The 22,607-nt window shown below is 46.1% G+C and overlaps 1 protein-coding gene across 1 annotated transcript; it reads right to left on the bottom strand.

Annotated features, from left to right (window-relative positions):
* Positions 1-4,361: 4,361 nt before the first annotated feature.
* YY1 (YY1 transcription factor) lies at positions 4,362-21,522 on the bottom strand. The gene is given in 5 exon segments (XM_048485389.1): positions 4,362-6,457; positions 9,631-9,798; positions 10,525-10,585; positions 11,803-11,965; positions 20,515-21,522. Coding segments are annotated over 5 exon segments (1,266 nt in total). The 5' UTR covers positions 21,206-21,522; the 3' UTR covers positions 4,362-6,274.
* Positions 21,523-22,607: the final 1,085 nt, after the last annotated feature.

Genomic DNA, 22,607 nt, shown 5'->3' with positions numbered 1-22,607 from the left:
TATTGACGGAGAAAATATGCCAGGAATGCAGCTTATTAAATAGAAATACTAAGCATGCATCCTGATCTGCTATTATAGACTTGGATCCAAAGAGGAACTTGGAGACGGGAACATTCCTGCTTCCCCTCTGCTGGTGTAGTTCCTTGAAATGCTGCTCTTGAAGAGACCTTTGACCTCTCAGATGGTTATGGCTGGATCTTATAATGAGAGTTTGAAGGGGTTTATGGAAGGGGTTTATGGAAAAGGTTTGGATCCAGCCAGCCTTTTTACCCAATTTCCCTCAATATTGTAGCTGCCATCCTACATTATATCTGCAGGTCCTGTGATTCTTAGAATAGCCCTTTTCTGTGGGCAAAGAGGATACCTGTATTTTCACCGATAGACTTGCTGGGTGAATTCGTCCCATAGTGTCAACCTGCAGTTGTGGAAGCCAGTATGGAGAATCCTTAAGCTTGCCCCCTTCCCTTGTGCTGCTACAAAATGAAATGCTTCTACAGCAAACCATCATTCATCGTCTGGTTCTGTGGCCTAATCTCAGGGTTGAGAACAAACCATACTTTATGATTTCAGATGCAATAATAAATAATGGTTTACGGCTCATGACGTCATGGATGTCAGGTTAGTGAGGGAGCAAGCTTGTTTTCTGCAGCTCCAGAGACTAGGACCAGGAGTAACGGGTTCAAGGTGAAGGAAAAGAGATTCCACCTAAGCATAAGGAAAAACCTCCTAACAGTAAGGACTGTTCGACAGTGGAATGCACTACCTCGGAGTGTGGTGGAGTCTCCTTCTTGGAGGTTTTTAAAGAGAGGCCTGATGGCCATCTGTCAGGAGTGCTTTGATTCTGTGTTCCTGCAGTGCAGGGTGTTGGACTTGATGGCCCTTGGGGTCTCTTCCAACTCTATGATTCTGAGTACATCTGAACCATGCTGAAAACTACTTCTAGAGAGCAGCCACGTTGTTCTGCTGTAGAACAGTTTGATTGGAGTCCGGTAGCCCCTTGGAGACCAACAGTCTTTGTGGAGTGCAAGTTTCTGAGAGTCAACGCTCTCTTTGCCAGATGTTGAGAACTAGGCTCTCTACTGCGCTTTTAAGTAGATAAACCTGCTAGTGGCTTTAGTTATAGAACTTGGTCCTTGGTCATCTATTTAAATCCATACAACCGCTCATTTAGGAGGAAGCCCTCTAAGGTTTTCAGACCCTGGACCTAATTTCAATGCTACCGTGCAATGTGGGGCCCACTCAGATCCTTTCTTCTGTTCTTCATATGCTGGTTTCTTTGTATTTTCTCTTCCTCTTTCTGCAGTTCTCCCCCTGAAAAGGAAGTGTAAGCCAAAAGAACTTGGTGGTGGTACCACTACTGATGTAATCTACTTCTGGACTTCATGAAACACCCTTGTAACTAACTCCCTGGCTGCCAGTTAGAGACCCCTGCTCTTTTAAGTGTTCTTAAGAAAAGGAAGACAGGTGGAAAAAGCCACCCTAGAGAGGGATCTCATGTTGAGAAAGTTAGCCTGAGGGCTCTAAATGCCATTTGTTACAAACCAATGATTGGGGAAAGCAACACTTTTTATTTTATTGGGACAGGTGCAATATGGCTGGGTAGTTTTTTTAAAAATGAGAAATCTGTATAGCATTTTTCCCCCCTGAAACTAGAGGAACCCGTAAAACTGGTCTGTCTGTTCTGTACCTTGGAGGTATCTTGGATGTTTTTGTGCCTACTTGCAGGGACATTCAAATTGAATGTGAAACTTACCTAAGCTGTTTATGCACAACAATTCAGAGCAGTGACAATTTTCATTTCTGTACAGTATTCTGTAACTATTGTATATAAAACTGGAACAAATAAATTTTTTTAAAGAAACAATCTTGAACATTATTCCTGATTGATTAATTAAGGAGCAGCAGTGGCGTAGGAGGTTAAGAGCTCATGTATCTAATCTGGGGGAACCGGGTTTGATTCCCAGCTCTGCAGCCTGAGCTGTGGAGGGTTCTCTGGGGAATTCAGATTAGCCTGCGCACTCCCACAGACGCCAGCTGGGTGATCTTGGGCTAGTCACAGCTTCTCTGAGCTCTCTCAGCCCCACCTACCTCACTGGGTTGTTTGTTGTGAGTGGGGAAGGGCAAGGAGATTGTCAGCCCCTTTGACTCTCCTGCAGGAGAGAAAGGGCAGGATATAAATCCAAACTCCTCTTCTTCTTCTGTTCTTCATTATTCCTGACTGCTTTTGCAAATTCCTTCAAAATCCATCATTTTGAAGACGCCCGACCTCTTCACAGTATCAGCTTGCTTATCCGTATTGTAGATGGAATTCATAAATCTGACAGCCTTGTTCCCCTTCACCTGCAAGACTCACAGGACTTCACAAATGGTGTTCCAAATGATTTCTACAGTAATAAACATAGCTGAATGCTAGGAGAGAAAAGGCAAACCATCTGCTTTAACTGTACAAAAGACATTCATGGTTAACAGAGAAAATAAAAGGACGGTTCTGCCTACTGAATGAATAGCTGATAGCATAAAAGCATCGCACCAGAAAATGGGCCTTTTCCTCAAGGCTCGTGTGTGTTTGCACCACTTCTGAATGTTAAGTTGAAAAAGCATGTTGTTATATTGAATGCGAAACCTAAGTGGACCTACAGCAGGAAAGTTCCTCGTAGCCCCCAATGTGATGCAATAGCTCAATATCCCATTCACCAATAGCCTTGCTTCCATTTGTATGTCCCCTCCCTACCTCCATGGAACCAGGATCCTTCCAGCAATCGTATGAAGTAAGCCAGGCTGAGAAAATGATCAGTCCAAGAAGGGAGTTTCGCTGCAAACGAAAATCTGAGTCTGGGTTCTCCAGTCTCCTAGTTCAATACTGTTTTAACAGCTGCTTCGCTGCTTGGGGCACTTTCACGCATGCAGAATAATGCACTTTCAATCCACTTTGCAGCTGGATTTTACTGTGTGAAATAGCAAAAGTAGATTGACAGTGCATTAGTCTGCATGTGCGAAAGTGCCCTTGATCTGCCGCCCAAAGTAGGAACAAATTACCTCACATTGTTTCACTACAGTCCAATTCCTAGGACCTCTTCCCTGGGTCTCAGGAAAGCCTGAGAGCTTGCTTACCTCCTGCCGTTGTAGCGGGAAAAGGAATTATGGAACAACCGGGCAGCCCAATCTGAAGGGTGGGGAATATACTCCTTCCTGGAGCTGGCACGGCTGTGCATTGGTGGAACGTGACTTATCCCAGCAACCAGGCACCGCATGGTTCCAGGGTGCCCAACCCGGAAGCCGTTGACCTAATCTAGAATCACCAGCACACAAATCTGTACCTGTGTAGCAGGGGGCCATTCTGGGGGCTGGAATCGACCTTTGTGGGCTACCACTGCCCGTCCACCAGCACAGCAGCCATCATAGATGTGCCATGTTTTTCATGGTGTATCTCCTACAAGGCTGGGGGGGGGGGGGCTTTTTTTGAGCTTCCTGCACCCTTAGGAGAAAAACCCTTAGGCAAAGGAGGGGGTGCTCTGGATTGGGCTGCAAGTCCAACTGACAGCACTTTGACTTGGGCCAGACACTTTCCTCAGCCTACTTCACAGGGTTATGAGGGTGAAACACAGGGCAGAATGTGCACCACCCAAAGTTCTTTGGAGGAATGGGGATAAAAATGTACTAAAGAAATTTTAAGGCTGGTGGAATATGACTGTTCTGGGGGTGGTATTCTTGAGGGAAGCACAGCACCAAGACAGCAATACTGACAAAAAAAACAATGAGCCCAACTTTAACATTCTGTGGTCACGCCCCCTTCCCATTTCCTGAAGAGAAAATTAATTGTCTTACATTTGACGAGTGCAGAAGCCGCTTTCAAATAAAATCAACCACTTAACTTAGACCGTTAGCTGTGCAGTACAGAAAAGACATAAACCCATTCGTTTTACAAAGCACCTGATGTTACACTCCAGACAAACCGTGCACAATTACCAGTGCAACCAAACGCTGCCATGCAGCAAAGAAACAAACAAATGAAGCATAGCTGGGAATAAACATTCTTGAGTTGAAGTCATTACACACTAAAGGGCGGCTGATTCACCGACTGGAAGATATTCAATCCGTTTACATGCATCACCAAAGAACAGTAAGCGTAAATCACTTTACTTGGCTCAGTAAGGCCCCTGCAGTAGTCTGAGGAATAACTTTCCGCCTCTAAGCTATCCTTTTTGCACGCTAGATGTTAATAGCAGCTTCAGCATGGCAAAAAAACCCACAACATGCATTGTACGTTTCTTACCTACAGCCAAGTCTGTGCGTATGCTATAGGTTTGCAGGACCATAAAAAAAATTGCAGCATATAATACCAAGAGCACAATTCAGCTGCCTGACCATTTCAGTTTTCAATTTATTTGTTATACCTGCTTTCCTCAGGATAACCTTCCCATAGTGGCTTACATGAATGAAATCAGATGGACCCTGCCCTCAGGCTCACAGTCTAAAAAGCCATACAAGGGAAGAAAAGGAGTACAGGGAAATAGGTAGGGGAGGGGGAAATTAGCTTTTTAAAAAAGGATTCCCTCTTGATTGCAAACCTACTTGAAAGTACATGAGTGAGTTACTGCTTAGTAAGAAAGAACAATTGAATAAGATCAGGGTATGGGGTAAAGTAACCTTTCACATGCCATAAATCAATTAGGCAAAACCTTTTATACCTGTCAGAATTCTTAGTCTCCTTAGTCTTAGCCCAGATCTTTAGGCAGGCACAGGTGACCAATACAAAGAAATCAGTGTAAAGGGCAGGATTCATACATGCCCACTGAGGCAGCAAAATTCAATCCACTGCACAGGAATCAGCTGTACTTTAGACACTTTAAGCTGATGGCTTTCAGACTTCAATACATTAAAATAAACTTTCTATTACAGCATGGCTCTGTATTACGAACCAGAGAGGAATGACTACAACCATCCAAAGAACATTTTGAATTCATCGTTCACATGCCAAAGTCTCCACCTGTAGCACTAATTGGGGGAAGGGTGGGGGGAAAGAAGGATGGCTACTTTGCCTTGCCAGAAAAGAGCAACAAGAGCTTACTGAGCTGCTGGGTTGCTCCATTAATTTGTTGGTGGCAGAAAGCGAAAGCTCAAACTTTGCTGCCGATGCCCCAGTGTTCAGCACTCTCCTTAGCGGGAAAGAGGTTCCATAGCATTTGCCAAGATGCAGCCATCACGCCTGCACACTGCTGATTTTTAAATGCTACCGCTAATGCTTGTGATTAAATGCAAAAAGCAAAATATAAATGTAACTCGTGTTTTATTTAAGCTTCCAATTTCCTGGGAGGTTAAAGAACTATAATTTGTTCTGGACAACAGAAGAAAATAGGCTGTGCTTACAGATACTTTTCTGCCATATTCTTTCTTCAGGACCACGGTTTTATTGTTGCCCACTCTATTACAGGGGATGTACACATCAGGTGTTGTTAAAAGGGTCAGTGCCTGTACAATACATTCTACAACTGAGCACCACTTTCCTTAACTGAACAGGCAAAGAGAAAGTACACGGAACATCGGCATCCGGCAGTATTTTTTCCCAAAAAAAGTGACTAAAATGGGTTTTAGGTTGATTAACACTATTAAATCACATCTAATATTTGATACTACATGATTTCATTACAGCTATACGATACAATTATACAAAATGTGTTAACATCAAAGAATACAACCAAAAAAAATTAAAGAGCAAACAAAACCTATATAACTTTTTTTTTCTCTTTACAGGAAAATACTTTTGAAGTATGCATGTAACTGCCCATTCTTTTAAAGAAAATCTACTGCAAGCAAAGTTATCAACCTCCAGAAAAAAATCACACATAGCATTACTAAGCATATCCCCAAAAAGTGTACAATATGCACACTTAGAAAATACAAAATTAAAAAATTGTAAGCAACAGGTGAGCTTCATATTTATAAGAATGTGAAAAGTCCAATTTTAGCACTGTTGTAAAAAGAACTGTCTCTGATGCAAGTCCATGAACTGTCTGCCTCCTCCAGGTGGGGCCACGCTTTAAAAAACACCACGCTCTCGAAACCAATTACAGAGCAAAATTGCGCACGGTAGCAAAGAAGTCTCAACAGTTTATTTTTGCTACTTTATCAAAAAACAAGTCCTTTAGGCGTGTCAGGTTTTTTTTCTTTTTAAATTCTTTCCTAGAAACAATATATAAAGGGGAGGCTTATTTATTCCCAATCATTCTCCTGTAAGGTAAGATGCTTTGAGTTCGAGACCTTTCCCACCGCAGTTTCACTGGTTATTTTTGGCCTTCGCGTGTGTTAAGATGTGAGATTTCAGGTTAGTCGACTGAGCAAACTTCTTATTGCAGCCATCGAAAGGGCACACATAGGGCCTGTCTCCAGTATGAATTCGCACATGTGTACGTAAATTGAAGTCCAGTGAAAAGCGTTTGCCGCATCCTTCGAATGTGCACTGTTGAATGAAAAGGACAGGCTGTTAGCAACACAACTAACAAATGCTTGCAATAAGGAACTATGCTGGAAACCTGAATAAATATATACGTGCATATTACAGCCAAATCAATTCCTTGATAATCTCTGCTTTTTCAGTCCCAGCACACAAGAAGTTGGAGGTTTATTAAAGTCCCAACTGAAAACAAATACTTACTATAAAGAACTTTGTCTCATTTAACAGATTTATACGTGTCAACTGAGAGATTATATTTGCAGGGTCAAATTAGGATCTCACAGGTGAATGTAGGATCTCACAGGTGAGACCAGGATCAATTCACACCTGGAAAACTGACTCTTGTGTACAGGGTCACACTAGTCTATCTGTGTGCAAGCTACACTATATGCAGATGACCAGCAGCTATTTCCATGAGTGCAGCAGCTCCATTTCCAGCCACTGTCCATTCAGTCCTCATCAGAGATTTCCCTCAGTTCAAGCAGCCTCCATCTAATGCAAGAGACCCTTCTGCTACCAAGATGTCTTCTAGCTCTGGGCAAAACCACTGCTGACAGCAGAACAAAATCATATGGCAGAACTATTTACCCACAAACACATCCCAATTGTTGGGCAGAAATGGCCCCACTGTGCTATACATTTAGGAGTTGTTGTGAAGTCGTGCTGTCAGTTCTATAACATTAGTGCTTTTATTTAAGGTTGCTTCTGACTGGCAATGTTCGGGGGAGGGGGGCAGTTCCTACACAAAAACAGAACTGCAATGAATTATGTAAAAAAACTGCAGTTAATCAAGGATTTCAATATACTTATGGTCAGCATGGTCAAAGGGCTGCAGAATTCCTGGATGTTCAACCTCTCTTTTGAGTATGGCCACCTTAGCAACACCCCTCACTCCTTGTACTTTGGGGGAAGGTACAAGGCTGATCTTTGTCACTTGCTGATCTGTGCTTGCATCTGACATCTACTCCGGTCATCTACAAGTTCTAAAGTCCACAGAAGATTGATTTTCACTCTACATCTTTAGCTGCTTTATATAACTGGTGACCCAGCCAGCTAGCCAGCTGTAATACATATATGTTATTGCCAAATCAACTGCTTGACAATCTCCGCGTTTGCAGTTTCAGCAAAGCAATACAAATTGGAGGTTTTTTAAGGTTCTGCCTGGTTCTGCCTTTTTAGTATTCAGGCCAAATTATTCCTACAATTCTTAACATAAATTACCAACAGTCAGTCACCTCACTAGGATGTAGTAACCCAGTTATCACAGGTACCTATAAAAAGAAGAGTTTGATTCATACCTCCCCTTTCTCTCCAAAGGAAACTCAAAAGGGCTTACAAACTCCTTTCCCTTCCCCCCTCACAACAAACACCCTGTGAGGTAGGTGGGGCTGAGAGAGTTCCGTAGAGCTGTGACTAGCCCAAGGTCACCCAGTTGGCATGTGTTGGAGCACACAGGCTAATCTGAATTCCCCAGATAAGCCTCCACAGCTCAAGATGCAGAGCCGGGAATCAAACCCGGTTCCTCCAGATTAGAGTACACCTGCTCTTAACCACTATGCCACTGCTGCTCCTTCAAGGACTGCATGTCCTTCAAGCACCTCACCTCACCTCTGTAGGAAATATACCCTACAGATACCCGAATTAATTACAGTCAAGTGTTCTCTACTTTAAACAGACTTTATTCATTTACAAATAGCTGCTTTGTAGAAACATGGAATTTTTGGACAAAAAATGTTACAACAGGATAGGGAATGAGCAATATGGGCAGAAACTAAAACAATGTGCCTAAAGAAGGAAGAAAAGGCTCAGCAGGGCATTTGAAGGGAATTTCTTTGTAAAAGTTCCCAACATACCTAACTTTCATCAAGTACCTGTCACCTCTCACTGATCTGGGTATTTTGTCAGTTAGGACCCTGCCTGGGAGCTTCTCCAGAAAAATATCAGCTTTTAAAAAACAAACTTAAAAAAAAGCAGGATTGCAAAGAGAATATTCTCCACTGCCCTGATTTCTGTGTACTGTACCACTTATAGAAGAGGAGACAGTTTTCATACAAGCACATTCTAAGAACCTCAGAGAAAACAAAAAACCAATATACAATTTGTTTATGCTATTGTCTAGTTCATACATCCTGTTCTAGCAAACTAAACAATGTGACTTATCAGAGAAAAACATCCAGCACCTACAAAACCTCTGCAGCCTGGCCTGTAGTGGGAAAATGCAGCATGTCCAAAAAGGAAAAAGCAATTCTAAAAAAATTAAAACATTGCTCTCAATCTACATCAACTGCCCCAACAATTAAAAAATGTTTCCGGGCTGTATGGCCGTGTTCTAGCAGCATTCTCTCCTGACGTTTCGCCTGCATCTGTGGCTGGCATCTTCAGAGGATTCCTCTGCAGATGCCAGCCACAGATCTGGCAAGCTTATCGAGGAAAAGAAAATACTCGCCTACAACTTCAATCTAACTACAAAATTGATTCTAGGCATTGAAAGCCTTCGACAATGAAAAAAGTCATCAACTATGATGAAATGTGCAGAAATGCAGCCAGGATCCACAATGTTTTGAGCCATGAGTTAGGAGAGGGCAGTTAACCACCACGCAACCACATTTCTAGCATTTACTCAGGAATAACTTTAGTGAACAGAAATCTGCTTCCCCCTAATCTGCATGTTACTAATGGAAAGAGCCCAGTTTGTATTTTATCAGAATGGTTCCATTTGAGGAATACTATAGATTGTTTTACACCAAGCTACTGAAGTAAGGAAGAGGTTTGTGGGGTTCGATCCAACCTTACACTTCTTCCAGAGTCATCAGTGATAGTTCCAATGAAACAAGGCTATGAGAAGGTTCTGAGATCCTACCAGTCACGATCTTTTCCAGCTGGTATGTGTTACCTAAGCACTGTTTTTCTAAAAAAATCTTAACAGTGGGTGCTTTTCTTATCTCAAAAATCACAGCCTGATCATCTATAACAGGGGTAGGGAACCTGCGGCTCTCCAGATGTTCAGGAACTACAATTCCCATCAGCCCCTACCAGCAGCCAATCGGTGACCCATGCTGACAGAATGATAGAGATTATGAATTCTGTTTATCTGGCAAAGCTGGGGTGTCCTAAGGAGCGTAGTCTTTATTTAAGTTGAAGTATGGACTGCCAGACAGAACACTGTGAAAAAAAGTTACCTGAAAGGGTTTCTCTCCAGTATGAACTAGCTGATGCCTCTTTAGCTTTGGGAAACTTCTCACAAAGAGCTTTGCCGCGCATTCTAGCATAAACATGTGCTGAAGTGGTCAGTGAGTGTGCAGATGCTTCCTCATGGCCGAGTTATCCCTGAACATCTTCGTGCAGCCCTTGAAAGGAACGTGAACATGTTCTTTTAGTCATCAGGAAGTCCCAAGGCATGAATCGCAATTGCGTGGTTATGAGAAATCACCTATTCGCACCATGTCCCTTTCTTCATTAGCCGAGGAAAATAAAGCACAGCACAGAGGAAGGACAACCAAATCCCATGAGGCACCGCTGGCAGAACAAGGCCAAACTCACCGACAGTTGCCAAGCCTTTGGGCAACATCCTAAACATTGCAAGATGAGTGGCAGTTGCCAAAGGGAATTTTCCCATCTCCTAATACAGTTTTCTGTGTCCCTCAACTAGGGTAGATCCATAGGAACAGGATTAAGGCATCCCGTGGGGAGATAAAGTGGGAATCAAGGGAAATTATATATAGGCAAAAATCCTTCTTGCACAATGGAAGGAGACTTTGGATCCTTCATTTTTCAGAGAAGGAAAAGAGACTCCCACTGATATGTCTCACAGTCCATAACGGAAACTCATACACCTTTTTTTAAAATCAAAGCTTTGCTCTGAAAAGATCACTTGTGCTAAAAAAACCCCAAAATTAGAAAGATGCTTCTCAACTTTAAAAAATACGCTAAACTGAGGCCACTGAGAAAACAGCAGACAATTGCTTGTTGATGACATTTAAAATGGAGCTCAAATTAACTAAGAAGACTGAAAGTACCACGAGCTCTCCTGATTTCTCCTGTAATGACAGCACCACACCAATCATTTTACTTACTTTGTGAGGACAGGCTATCGTTCTCGGTGCATCATCTTCTTTTATTTTTCTTGGCTTCATTCTTACGAGAGAAAGCAAACAACATTGATCAGTCAAGCAAACGAACTTATCAGCCTCAGATCTGTCCTTCTGTCATCATCAAGCTCCATGCCCAGACCCAGCAGCCTTATACTGTGCTTGTGGCAATGACGACTCTGCCTGGCTGAACTGCAAGGAGGCACAGAATGTTCAGCCATTCACAACCTAAGCAGTACACAATGCAGCTTTGGAAAGTAAAGGAGAAGCTATCCATTTGGCTGGAACTGTGAACTACTGCACATTGGGAAGAGGCCTTGGCGTGCAGGGAAAACCACAGACTGGAAGTCAGAGGCAAAAAGCTAGAGGAAGGGGCGAGAGATAGAAACAGATTGAGGGAAGGAGGGAAGTGAAGGCCAGGGGAGAGGGGTGGTTCAAAGGAAATTGACACTGAGACCTGTGAATTGTTGATCAGAAGGGGAATGAATGGAGGCAGGAAGCTGCGAGAGAATAAATCCAGGTCAGGAGGGGCAGGAAACCAAGCTACAGGAGGAAAGGTGGGAGACCAGCCAGGGAGGCTGGATGGGAGACACGGCTGTGAGAAATCGGTGTTGACAATCCTGGTTGATGGCGGAATTCTGCCTGAAACACAGGTGTTCCTGCTAGATGAATGACCCATTGAAATGGGGCGTTTGTCAAAGGAAGGCACTCATAAAATATTGCTGTGAAATTGAGCACTAGGAAATCTAAATGGGTAAAGGCCATTGTTTCATTTGTCATTTCATTTCCAGCAACTCGAGTCTGTCTGGGAATATGCAAAAATAGGACCCAGTATGTGATAGCCTAATGAGGCCCATTGAGAATTTTGGGACTGGGGACACCTGAGTAGCATGGAGACAGAATCACAAAGAGACAGCTCTACATTGTTTTCAGGCTTTTCAACCCAAGGTGCTACCTGTGCCTTCAGAGAACGGCAACTTGAGAAAATAGAAGCTGGGGCAAACAGGCCCTGTAAAACATTTGCAATTGCTAGACAGGGTTTACAACAGGGGAAAAAAGAGCTATCCGAGGGATGTGTGCCAGGAATCTGGGACTTCCTATCAGGGAAAGAGCACCTGTATCCTTTCACACAAACAAGATGCGCTCTACCAGACTAGAGGGGGTTTAAGCAGAACTCATCAGCCAAACAGACTATTTCTTATTACCCGATGGATGGGCATAAATAAATGATGTTTTTATCAGGACACTTTTCTTACTGCTTACCTTGCAAATTCAGCCAGCTGTTTGGGGTCCGAAAGGTCAATGCCTGGGATTCCTCCAGGTGGCAGCTTCTTTCCCGTCATGTACTCCGAGTAGTCCGGCGGCGAATTCTCTCCGATGATCTGCTCTTCAACCACAGTCTCGTGGTCAATGTCTTTTTTGTCATCTGAAATGAATAGAGCAACCTGAATTTGGATTTAAACTCCAGGAAGAACACACCCCATTGCGGAGCACTACAACATTAGTTGCAGCTCTTACATTTCCGAAGCAATTGGGGGTGCATGCATAACACAAAAATCTTGAACTAGATCCCTGCGCAGAACACAAATAAATTAAATACATTAAGCAGAATCTTACTTGCATCCTTGGCAACCTTTTATGCCTACAATATGATTTTCAAGTTCAACATTTCGGCTGCTGACCAGGAGGGAAATTCTCCAATGTTACAGCATCACCCCTGACAATTCTCCCACACAGCCAATTTTTAAGAGTCATGGTTGCTAAAAAGGAACCAGTCACATTTAGAATTAATCCAATATTCATTTTAGTTTTGCGGCAGCTTAATATAACTTTAAGTCGCCATGTAGGAGTACATGGCTTACACAGGCTGCAAACCAAGACAGCAGAGTTTAGAGCGATGAAAAGACAGCAACGCGATATCTGGAAGCCGGGGAGGCGCACAAAAGAATTATATAAAGAAGTTCTGGTCAACAGGTCTGGAGTTCTGGTACACCTCATTCTTCACATGTTTGCTTAAAAGTAATGGGGATTAATGGGGCTGCCCAGTGCTGAACTAAACGTGGGAAAGCCACTGAAGGCAAATGAATTTTTTTTTTTAAAATGAGCCCTACAAGAAATTTCTCCCACCAAATGAACCCAACCACTCTTCCCTCTAGCATTCTCAACTGTACTATCTTGAAAAAGAACAAACTGTAATAAATGCATGCCCGGCACCCTTCACATTCCTCAAGTACAGCTTCACCAGGCCAATACAGCCATGGGATTCCTTTCCTGAGAAGGCCATTTGAGTTGTTTGTGGAGTAGATATTCTGGGGAAGGAAGCTGTATCAGGTGTAACAAATAAACCTTATATCAAATTATCCTGCGAAATTGAAGTGGCCAGCAAAAGAGAAAGCAAATACACTCAGACTGCTTCACTTTAAGATGCTTTTCTTTGTGCGTAAGATACAACTACGCTCGACTAAAAAGGAACTGCCAAAGAGGGACCACTCCTGAGGATTCTTTTCAGTAAACCAGCCATGGGTACCACAAATGCTTAAAAAGCTCCCCTTATGGATTTCGGATGGATTTCATGGCGTACTCTCTCTCGAACAGAGAGCATTTATTCTCACATCAATCATTACTATTCAACATTTATTACAGCTTAAGCCACCAGAGGGCTTATATTTTTGTAAGGGGGAAAGACAAAAAGGGAAAAATTAGTCTAATAAAAGAGCACTGAAAAAAGTGCAGCAAGTGACAGTATTGTGATTCATATAAAACTTGGCAAAGAAATGTATGTTGAGGAAGTACTCAGACATGCTGGATTTGAACTGGTGAGTATAGAGGGGAAGTCTGCTCAAAGAATGAGTAATGTAACAGACTTGGCACAGCCGTGGGAAGATGAGGCAAAAGAGGCAAACCTCCATGGAATAAAGAAAACAAGGTAAAAAGGAGGTATGAGAGGGGCAGTCTCATCTAAGTGGTGAGGCAGGTGGCTGCAGCACCTCAACCATGCCACCGCTCCCAGAGAGGCTTCCTAGAGGTGCAGGGAGGGCTTGCCAAGAGCAACCTCACTTGCGCCACCAAGAAGCCTCTAAGGCACAGATGTCAAACTCATGGCCCTCCAGATGTTATGGACTACATTTCCCATCATCCCCTGCCAGCATGATGCTGGCAGGGGATGATGGGAAATGTAGTCCATAACATCTGGAGGGCCATGAGTTTGACACCTGTGCTCTAAGGGGCTGAATAGACTTTTGTGACTGTCCGAATTTCCCATCTCTTGCGTAACCTGGTGAATGGCTGAGAGGAAGACTAATCTCTGCTTCTTCTCTGGCCACGCCCCCACTGAACTGGCAGCAGGGGTGCTGGCGCAGCATCCCAGTGGTTTCACCTCTCCACCAGGGTAAGCGCCCAGGGAGGGCAAAGGCTCCAGCGCCCCGATCCCACAAGCCCTCTTGGTTTCCCCTTTGGGTGAGGCTCTAAATACAGGACTACTTCATCCAAATGGAAGAGTCAATGAATCTCTGCACAATTTTTGAAGCAAGCAATGGTTTCTGCACCTGGGCGAGCCCATAGGGATGCTTCAGTAATGTGCGAATGGTGGAGCAGGTTCTCTGAAATAAGAGACAGGATCCTGAAATAGATTTCTTTATTTTCCAATGTTAGTTAAAATGTCTATGGATTATACGCTCTGTGGCACAAACCCCTCGACTCATATTCACTGGACTGGTGAAGATGTGTCCATTTGCACTGTCAGTGACCCACCATTTAGGTATGGAGTGGCCAACCTATGGCCCTCCAGATGTTCAATGGACTACAATTCCCATCAGCCCCTGCCAGCATGGCCAATTGGGAACTGTAGTCCATGAACATCTGGAGCATCATAGGCTGGCCATCCCTGATTTAGGAGATAATTCTGTGGATTAGATCAGTGATATTCAGTTATTCAGGAAACACACCTGGCTCTTTGACATATCACCTGAGCTGTCTTTCCTAAAGTAGTCCCAGCCCTGTTCTAGCAAAGTGGGTGAGGCCATTGCCAAGCAGGGGTATCAGGAAGGTTCCTATCTGGAAACAACTGCCAACAGGGGGAGGGGAGGCAAGTTGGGAGCCTCCCCGAGTTGCCAGTCCCATGCTAGGAATGGAAACCCTCCCCCAAACAACCCTCCCCATCCTTCTTCTGCAGCCTGCGAACCCAGGAGGCTGCTGGGAGCAACCTGGCAACAGTGGGGTATAGGTGGTTTTATTTCCCTTTCCACTGGCACTTTTACAACTTCACTCTCTCATCATACCTGCTGTGCCTCCTGCTGAGTGGGGAGAAGGCAGAGAGGGAACCCTTCCTCTTGGTCCAGACACACAAGGGCTGACTATGATTCAGTTTTGGTGGGGAAAGATAACTCCAAATGCACAGAGACGCTCTGGTTATTATAAAGGTTACAGCTGATCCCCCCCCACCCCACTTCCCACCTTGAGGAGAAAGGCAGGCTATAAATAAGGCAAATAAATAAACATACATAAGTCATGTGGCTCTTTGGATTAATTGCAAATGGGGATCTCTGCAAGGTGGAGAGTTATCACCGGATTAGATCGAAAGGACAGTGAGTTACACTTTGTTCATGGAACAGAGCTTTCCTGTCTGCTCCTTCCAGGTGCAGAGTATTGAGAGAGCCCTCAAGAATAGCATGGGGTGTGTGAAGTGGTCTGCAGGAGTAAGGGAGGACAGATTAAAACTGGCCTTCGAAGGGTAGTTTGAACACATCCCTGAGTATATCTCATCCAGCAAGAGCAAAGGTTCCTGCTGCAGCCTGCTGCTCTTACTGAAGTCATACCCACCAGGACTACCAGATGGATAGGTCCAGGTTGGGAGCAGAATGGGGTGGGATGGGGGGCTGCAGTGAGAAAAAGAAATTGGAGGAACTTACAGTGCAACAATGCAATCTACTTGGTTTCCATTCCAGAAAACCCAATGGAACTGCATAGGTTTGATATCCATAATAAACTAAAATTGACCGACATGTTTGATATCCATAATAAACTAAAATTGACCGACATATTGTCAAAGGCTTTCACAGCCGGATTCAACTCGTTCTGGTGGGTTTTCCAGGCTGTGTGGCCATGGTCTGTTGGATCTTGTTCTATCTTGTACTATCAACCACATCTTTGCATAACAAGTTCCACCCAAACACTTACTGATTGGTTCCCCACCCTGGGACATGGACAATATATACCCCAAACATTTCCTTCTCTCTGGACACAGAGTGTAACAGACTTCCCTCTGTGATACACCTCTGAAGATGCCAACCACAGTTGCAGACGAAACGTTAGGAACAAGATCCACCAGACCACAGCCACACAGCCCGGAAAACCCACCAGAACCAGTAAAATTGACCAGTTCAACTATTTCGGCACCTGAAAGCAAGTAGCAGCATTTAACACACTTTGAAATTAACTGAAAAACCTAAATTAAACAATCTCAACTTTCTTCTTTGCAGCTATTTTGTTGAACAGTGTAAAGATTCCACTGCAAACATAACTGCAATTTGCACAAAGTGTGATCAGAACTTTTCTAAGTTAACATTTCAGACTATTTGGCTTCCATATATTTTGACACTGTAAGGAATAAATGGAGTACCTGATTTTATTTCCTGCACTGCTAAGGCACTGCCTAGTTATGCGGCCTGCAAAGAACAGCTTTATTGTGAAGGGGAAAACCAAGACAATCGTAAAGCAAATAGCGTGTTATTTTGGACAACAGAACTGAGCCCACAGCTAGCATTTTTCATTTACACCAGCATTACATGCAACGCAAGTTAATACACAAACACCTTGCTAGATGCCTGAAAACCCAAAGCTCTAACCACATGCTAGTACTTGCTCTGAGACTCTTGGCAAGCTCTCCCAATCTGCATGCTCAGTTGCTTCTGGGTCACATAAACCCTCACTCAGACACAGCTCCTTAAAAGAAACACACACACACACACGGCTGCCAACCACATCATGTATGTATTGATATATTCATTAGGTATTTTGAGCATCACAATGCATTCAGCACATCCTGTAAGCAGATTCTTTAAAGTAGTCAAGAAGCAAATGCAGCCACAATGAAGTTTAGATGGAGGGCAGCTCAAGGGGCGGGGGAGGGGGGGTGATTCACCTCTTGGAGCCAGCATGGGGTCACACCAGCACATCTGTCCACCCTGGCAGTGTAAGTGGCACTGACGTCAGTGGGGAGGGCAAACATGGAGGTGGGTGGGTAACATGGAGCTCCACGGCACCAAGCCCAGAAGAACCTACGTCCTGCAGAGCCGTGCCAGCCTAAACTGGCTGCTGGCACAGCTGGGAGCACAGGCCTCAGACCCAAAAGGGAGTCTGTTTTACCCTATGGAGGGCTTTCAGGCAGCTGGGGATTTTTTGGCATTTGCTGCCTCTCCAAACTGCCTGGAAATCCTCTGGCGGTGGCGTGGCAGTTGAACTGCCCCAGCAGAGCCCTCTGGGCTAAAAAGGTAAAGTTTCCCCTTCAGTTGTATCCAACCCTGGGGTACCACTGCAAGCAGTGCTTTTATAGACAAGCCGCTTTTGTGTGGAAGTTTGCAATTGCTTTTCCCAGCCATTCTTCACCCCCCCAGCTATATTGGGCTCCAAAAGGATCACCAAGACCATCACAGTATCTGGACTGCTTCTTTGTAAGCACAGAATAAATACAATAGGATAAAGAGTTGTTGTTTTTTTAAGTCATCCACAGGACATTTGGGAAGGATTAGACAAAAATCTCTGCGATTTTTGGGGTCATATTTTTGCCCCAGTATTTTGGAGATATTTATATTCCCTGGGTTTTATTTCTAAATCCATGAGATATCTGAAGTCTTCCTGTACAATTTTGTAAAGAAGCAGAACACTAATAAAAGTGTTATCATTTTGTAAAAGTTTCCTTGTTTTGCAATACATTAGTCAATGTTGTGCAATGGTCAAGAGGAGTGATGGGGACCCTGGCTTGTTTTCTCACTCCCTCCCATGAAGCCTGCTGGGGTGACCCTGGGCTAGTCATAGTCCTCTCAGAACTCTCTCAGCCCCACCCACCTAACTAGGTCTTGATTGTGGGGAGAGGAATGGCATGAGTTTGTAAGCTGCTCTGAGGCTCCTTACAGTTGAGAAAAGTGGGGTATAAATCCAAACTCTACTTCAACTTGGGAAGAAGTTATATAACACCTATGATTAAATGAGAATGTTTCTTTATGCATTTCAGGAACATCTACACAGACCTGAAAGATACTGTCCTTGGGCAGTGGATAAAATCAGGCTTTTAAAAATGTCTCTTTAAAAGAATACTGTGGTTTAAAAAGCAATCTAACTATAAGCTTGTTATAGTGTATATCTATAAAATGGGCTGCTGTGGGGTTTTCGAACTGTATGGCCGTGTTGCAGTAGTCTGGACGTTTCGCCTGTATCTGTGGCTGGCATCTTCAGAGGATCCTTTGACAATACATCTATAAACTCTTATAATGGAATCTCCTCTGCAAACTTTTAGGAGACAATGACTATTGCACTTATTTTGGGTTCCCTATTGGACAAAGAAAAGATCTTCAGAGCTGCCAGTCTCCCAAGGCCCTTGGCTCTTATGATCCTTAAGTAACTAGTTACACTTGTTTCTGGAAAGTTCTGGATATTACAGTCTAGAACTACGCATTTTTGCTTTGAGATCTCAGTGTGTTTGATGGGATATAGTGCCAAACAAGTCTGCATGAGACTGCAGCTTTCACCATAAACTAAGCGATATTGCTTGGTGTCCCGATTTTGTACATGGAAGATGAAAGAAATATCCATTCCATTGTAGCACTACATTCTAAAAATAATTTCTTTAAAATGCCAATCATAGAAAATATGACATTTTGACAATCAATGCCCTGTTGTCTACATGTCAATGAGCTAAAAATGATAGTTAATTTGGCAAACCTTATCCAAATTATCCAAAGAGCCATATAATGGTTTTAGAAAACATGCTAGTTATGACATGGAAGCACTCAAGTTCTTGCCCATTTTTACAGTTGAGGTCAAGAGGCACATTTATTCAATATGAACAACAACAACAACAAAAAAGAAAACCGAAATTTGTGAAACATAAGAATTCTTAGTGTTAATACTTTTATGTAATTTGAAGGCATTTACAGAAAGGGCATAAAAAACCCTAAAATCCTTCTGAGCTTTACCCAAATGTTATACAACTGTAAACCACACACAGGCATCAACTGAAAACATCCCTTTTGTGGTGATATCGCCTCTGAAATACGGAGATTTGGAACTGAACTGTATGCTATCAGACTCAGTCAATTACATGCACCTGCTGTGATGTAGAAAGGCAGGCTAGAATCACAGGCAGCATCTTAAAAAACCAAGTCTCCCTCCCTGATCTGCTGCCAGGGACCAGGTTTCTAGGATCAAACTAATTCTTGAAGAGGTGTGGTCAGTGACCCACCCACCTTATTTTAGTCCCGTCTTGGGCCCCCTTCACCATCTAAGCACCAAGGAATTATCAGGTAAATGGACAGAGAGAAACCAAAAAGTGAACTGTGGCAGTTTGCCCTACTATATTTCCCAGCCCATCAATATTACAGTGTATGTCTAGGTATGAAGAAGAGTTTGGATTTATGCCCCACTTTTCCCAACTGTAGGGAGTCTCAAAGCGGCTTACAATTGTCTTTTCTTCCCCCTCCCCACAACAGACGTCTTGTAAGATAGGTGGGGATGAGACAGTTCTGGGAGAACTGTGACTAGCCCAAGGTCACCCAGCAGGCTTCATGTGTATGAGGGGGGGGAAGCAAATGTGGCTCAGATAAGTGTCCACTGCTCTTACCACGCTGGTTCTCTATACGCTCCCTTAAAGCCTAACCACGAACAAATCTTTAAGGTGCCACTGTAGACCTATGCTCCCCTGCAAACTTAGTTCACCCCACGGCTACTGAAATCAGTCGGTTGAGACTGGAATAATTACACAGGCCGGCATAATTACACAGGCCAGGCTTAACACTAAGGGGACTGTGAGGACAGAACAGTTGACCTTTCCCTACATTACAACGCCGTTAAAAATCATGAGCAAAAAATAAAAGGCACTACACAACCGGATTGGCCCCCCCCCCCAGAAGGATCAGCGGAGTGTGGGGTAAAGATTAAAGGGGGTCTGAAGGAGAAGGCGAGTTCGGACCCCCCACTGGATTCCGCACAACGTCGTCACAACGAGTTTAAATCGTTATAAACGAACGCTTTTGGAAAACCAACCCCCCTCACTACGATAGTAACTCGTTAAAAAACAGGCTGGGCGGAATAGGAAGGCAACGAAGGAGGCGGGAGGCACCGAATAGTAAACGAGGGGGGGGAGAGAGGGGAATATTTCGGAGCCTGAAGAAAGGGCCGATGTAGGTCCCTCAGAAGAATATTTTTTTAAAAGGCGTGAGGGAGAGAGAAGGAAAAGTAACCCGCTGCCCCGCTCGCGTGGGAAGGGAGGCGGCCCAGACGACCTGTGGGGGAACCGCGGCCACAATGAGCGGAGGAGCCGGGGAGGGAAGCGAAGTGCGGGGCCACCCCGAGGCCCGCCCCGCCTCTCTTCCCCTCCTCCCCCTGCTGCAGAAACTACGCCATTGCGGCCTAGTCCAGCAGAGCGCGTCAGGGAGGGGAGAGGAGGGAGGAGTGGGGGAGGGGGAGAGGAGCGCGCGCTGCTTCGCCTCCCTCGCAGCCGCCATCTTGGCGGGGCCGCCGCCATCTTCCTTTCCTTCCCTCCCCGCCCCCCCCTGCCGGAGGGAGCCGGGCAATCAGGGAAGGAGCGGCGCTAGACCCCGCCATCTTTTCGGGGGAAGCCGCCATACTTGCCCTGGCGAGACGAACATGGCGGCGCCCATCGCGCACCTCCAAACATGGCCTCCCTTCAAAACAAAACGGGCTCGCGGAGCCCGCCGAGCCCTTTTCCCCGCCACGTGCCGCGCCCGGCCGGCCCCCACTTACCCGAGGCCCACATGGTGACCGAGAACTCCCCCTCGAGGGTCTTGATCTGCACCTGCTTCTGCTCCCATTTCCTGCCGCCGCCCCCCTCGGCCCCTCCGCCGCCCGCCAGGTAGCTCTTCTTGCCGCTCTTCTTGCCGCCGCCGCCTTTCTTCACCCGGCCGCCGCCCGACGAAGAGCCGCCGCCTCCGCCCTTGCTGCCGGCCGCGGCCACGGTGACCAAAGTCTGCTCGATGTACTCGTCCTCGCCGGCCGGGGCAGGCACGGGGATGAGGATCTGGTCCTCGAAGCCGTCGTCGGCTCGCAGCCCGTCCGAGTCGTCGCCGCCCACCACCTCCTCGCGGGTCTGCACCAGGATCACCTCCTGATGGTGCGGGTGGTGGTGCAGATGGAGCGGGCCGCCACCGGGCCCGCCGCTGGGGTCGCCGTCGGTGACCAGCGGCTGGAGGGCGATCATGGGCGGGTGGTGGTGGTGATGGTGGTGGTGGCGGCGGTGGGGCGGGTGGTGCGGGCCGCAGTCGTCGCAGCACTCGTCGTCGTCGTCCTCATCGTCGTCGTCGTCCTCGCCGCCCACCACGGTGGTCTCGATGGTCTCCACCGGGATGGTCTCCACCTCGATCTCGTGCAGCTCCACGATCTCGGCCGGCATTTCCGAGCCGTCCGTGGCTATGTACAGCGTGTCTCCCGAGGCCATGGCGGCGGGGGAAGGGGCAGCCCCCGGCAGCTGCGGGCCTGCGCCTCGGCTCCGCGCCTCTGCCCGACGCCGGCGGGGCTCGGGCGGCTCTCGCTCCCCTTCGTCTCCCTGCTTCTCCTCCTCCTCCTTCTCGGCCGCCGCCTCCTCCCCCTTCCACACAAACGCCTCGTCGGGAGGGAGGGTGGGAGGCAAGCAGGCAGCAGCAGCAGCCGCTGCCGCCAAATCCCGCCTCGCGAGACTTCCGCCGCTACCGCCGAGAGAGACAGACGCCCCAATCCGCCCTCACCCGCCATCCAGACCCGCGGAGGCTGCCGCGGCCGGCGCGCCACGCCCACTTCCCCGACGCCAGCCAATAGCGGCGCCGGGCTCAACCTGCCCTGTCCGTCTCTGCCGGCCGGGCCAATGGGCGAGCCGCCCGGTTCGCTGTAGCCCCGCCCCTTCTCTTCTCCCCTATGGTCGATAAACTGAGCGCTGGTGCCGCCCCTCTCTGTTCCAGTCTTCTTTTTGATCGCTCGAGCGCTCCGGATGGCCGTTGGCGCTTTGGCCCCGCCCACCGCTCGTGAGGGAAAACGGTTGGCGGAGGCCGTTGGTTGCGGGGTTCGTCAGGGTTAAGGCTGAACCGCGTGTGGGTTGTGGCTTCAACCAGCGCCGTTTTCTTCTCCGTCCGCCTTCCGTTCTTCGTAATCTTCGTGAAAATGGCGGGGGGCGGGGGGGGCTCAGCGCCGGGCGTGTGTTTCTTTTCCTCGAACACAGAAATCCTCTGGTTGGGATTGACTTGTTTCCTTGGGGGAGCCGAAGAGGTGCGGCTGTTCTGGAATCCTACCGTGGCAGAGGCCTCCCCCAATCCTCCAGTCGTTTTAGCCCCGGGCTATCAGCTGCGACTTTCTCTGGCCCTGGAGGTGGCCGGTTGGACCGTGTGGAAATAACCTGTGACTTCAAAAACCGCTACTGGAATAAAGAACAGTCTTTATGGGGTCCCCGGGCTTCCGTTTTGCTTTTGCTAGAAGAGAAACAAAGCCCCTTCCCCCTCATTTCCATGGCAATGAAGAAATGTGCATAGAACTCAAGCCTAGTTATAAGGCTTCAGCTTGAATTGGGTATCGTGGGCTTCAGTGCAGTGGTCTAAAAGGGAAAGGTTTATAAGCAGATAGCCCCCTAGTTCATCTTGCCCCCCTTTTCTTTCTCGTTTCGCAACCTAAAATTAATGCTTCTCGGCATTAAAAATGTGTGGGCCGCAATGTTGATGCTCGGCCTTCCTGGAAAGGATTGTGAAGCTTGCTGTTGTGTGTGTGTGATAAACATACTGAGGAACTTGCTGCCTGTCAGGTTTTTAAGAAACAACTGAAGGTAGGTTAGGAAATCCTGGGCAAATAATAAGTTACTGTTACTTATCTTCCTTCCA

This window comes from Sphaerodactylus townsendi, linkage group LG02 (genome assembly GCF_021028975.2).
Source record: "Sphaerodactylus townsendi isolate TG3544 linkage group LG02, MPM_Stown_v2.3, whole genome shotgun sequence".
Classification (NCBI taxonomy): Eukaryota; Metazoa; Chordata; class Lepidosauria; order Squamata; family Sphaerodactylidae; genus Sphaerodactylus; species Sphaerodactylus townsendi.
This window is presented reverse-complemented; position numbering and strand designations above follow the sequence as displayed.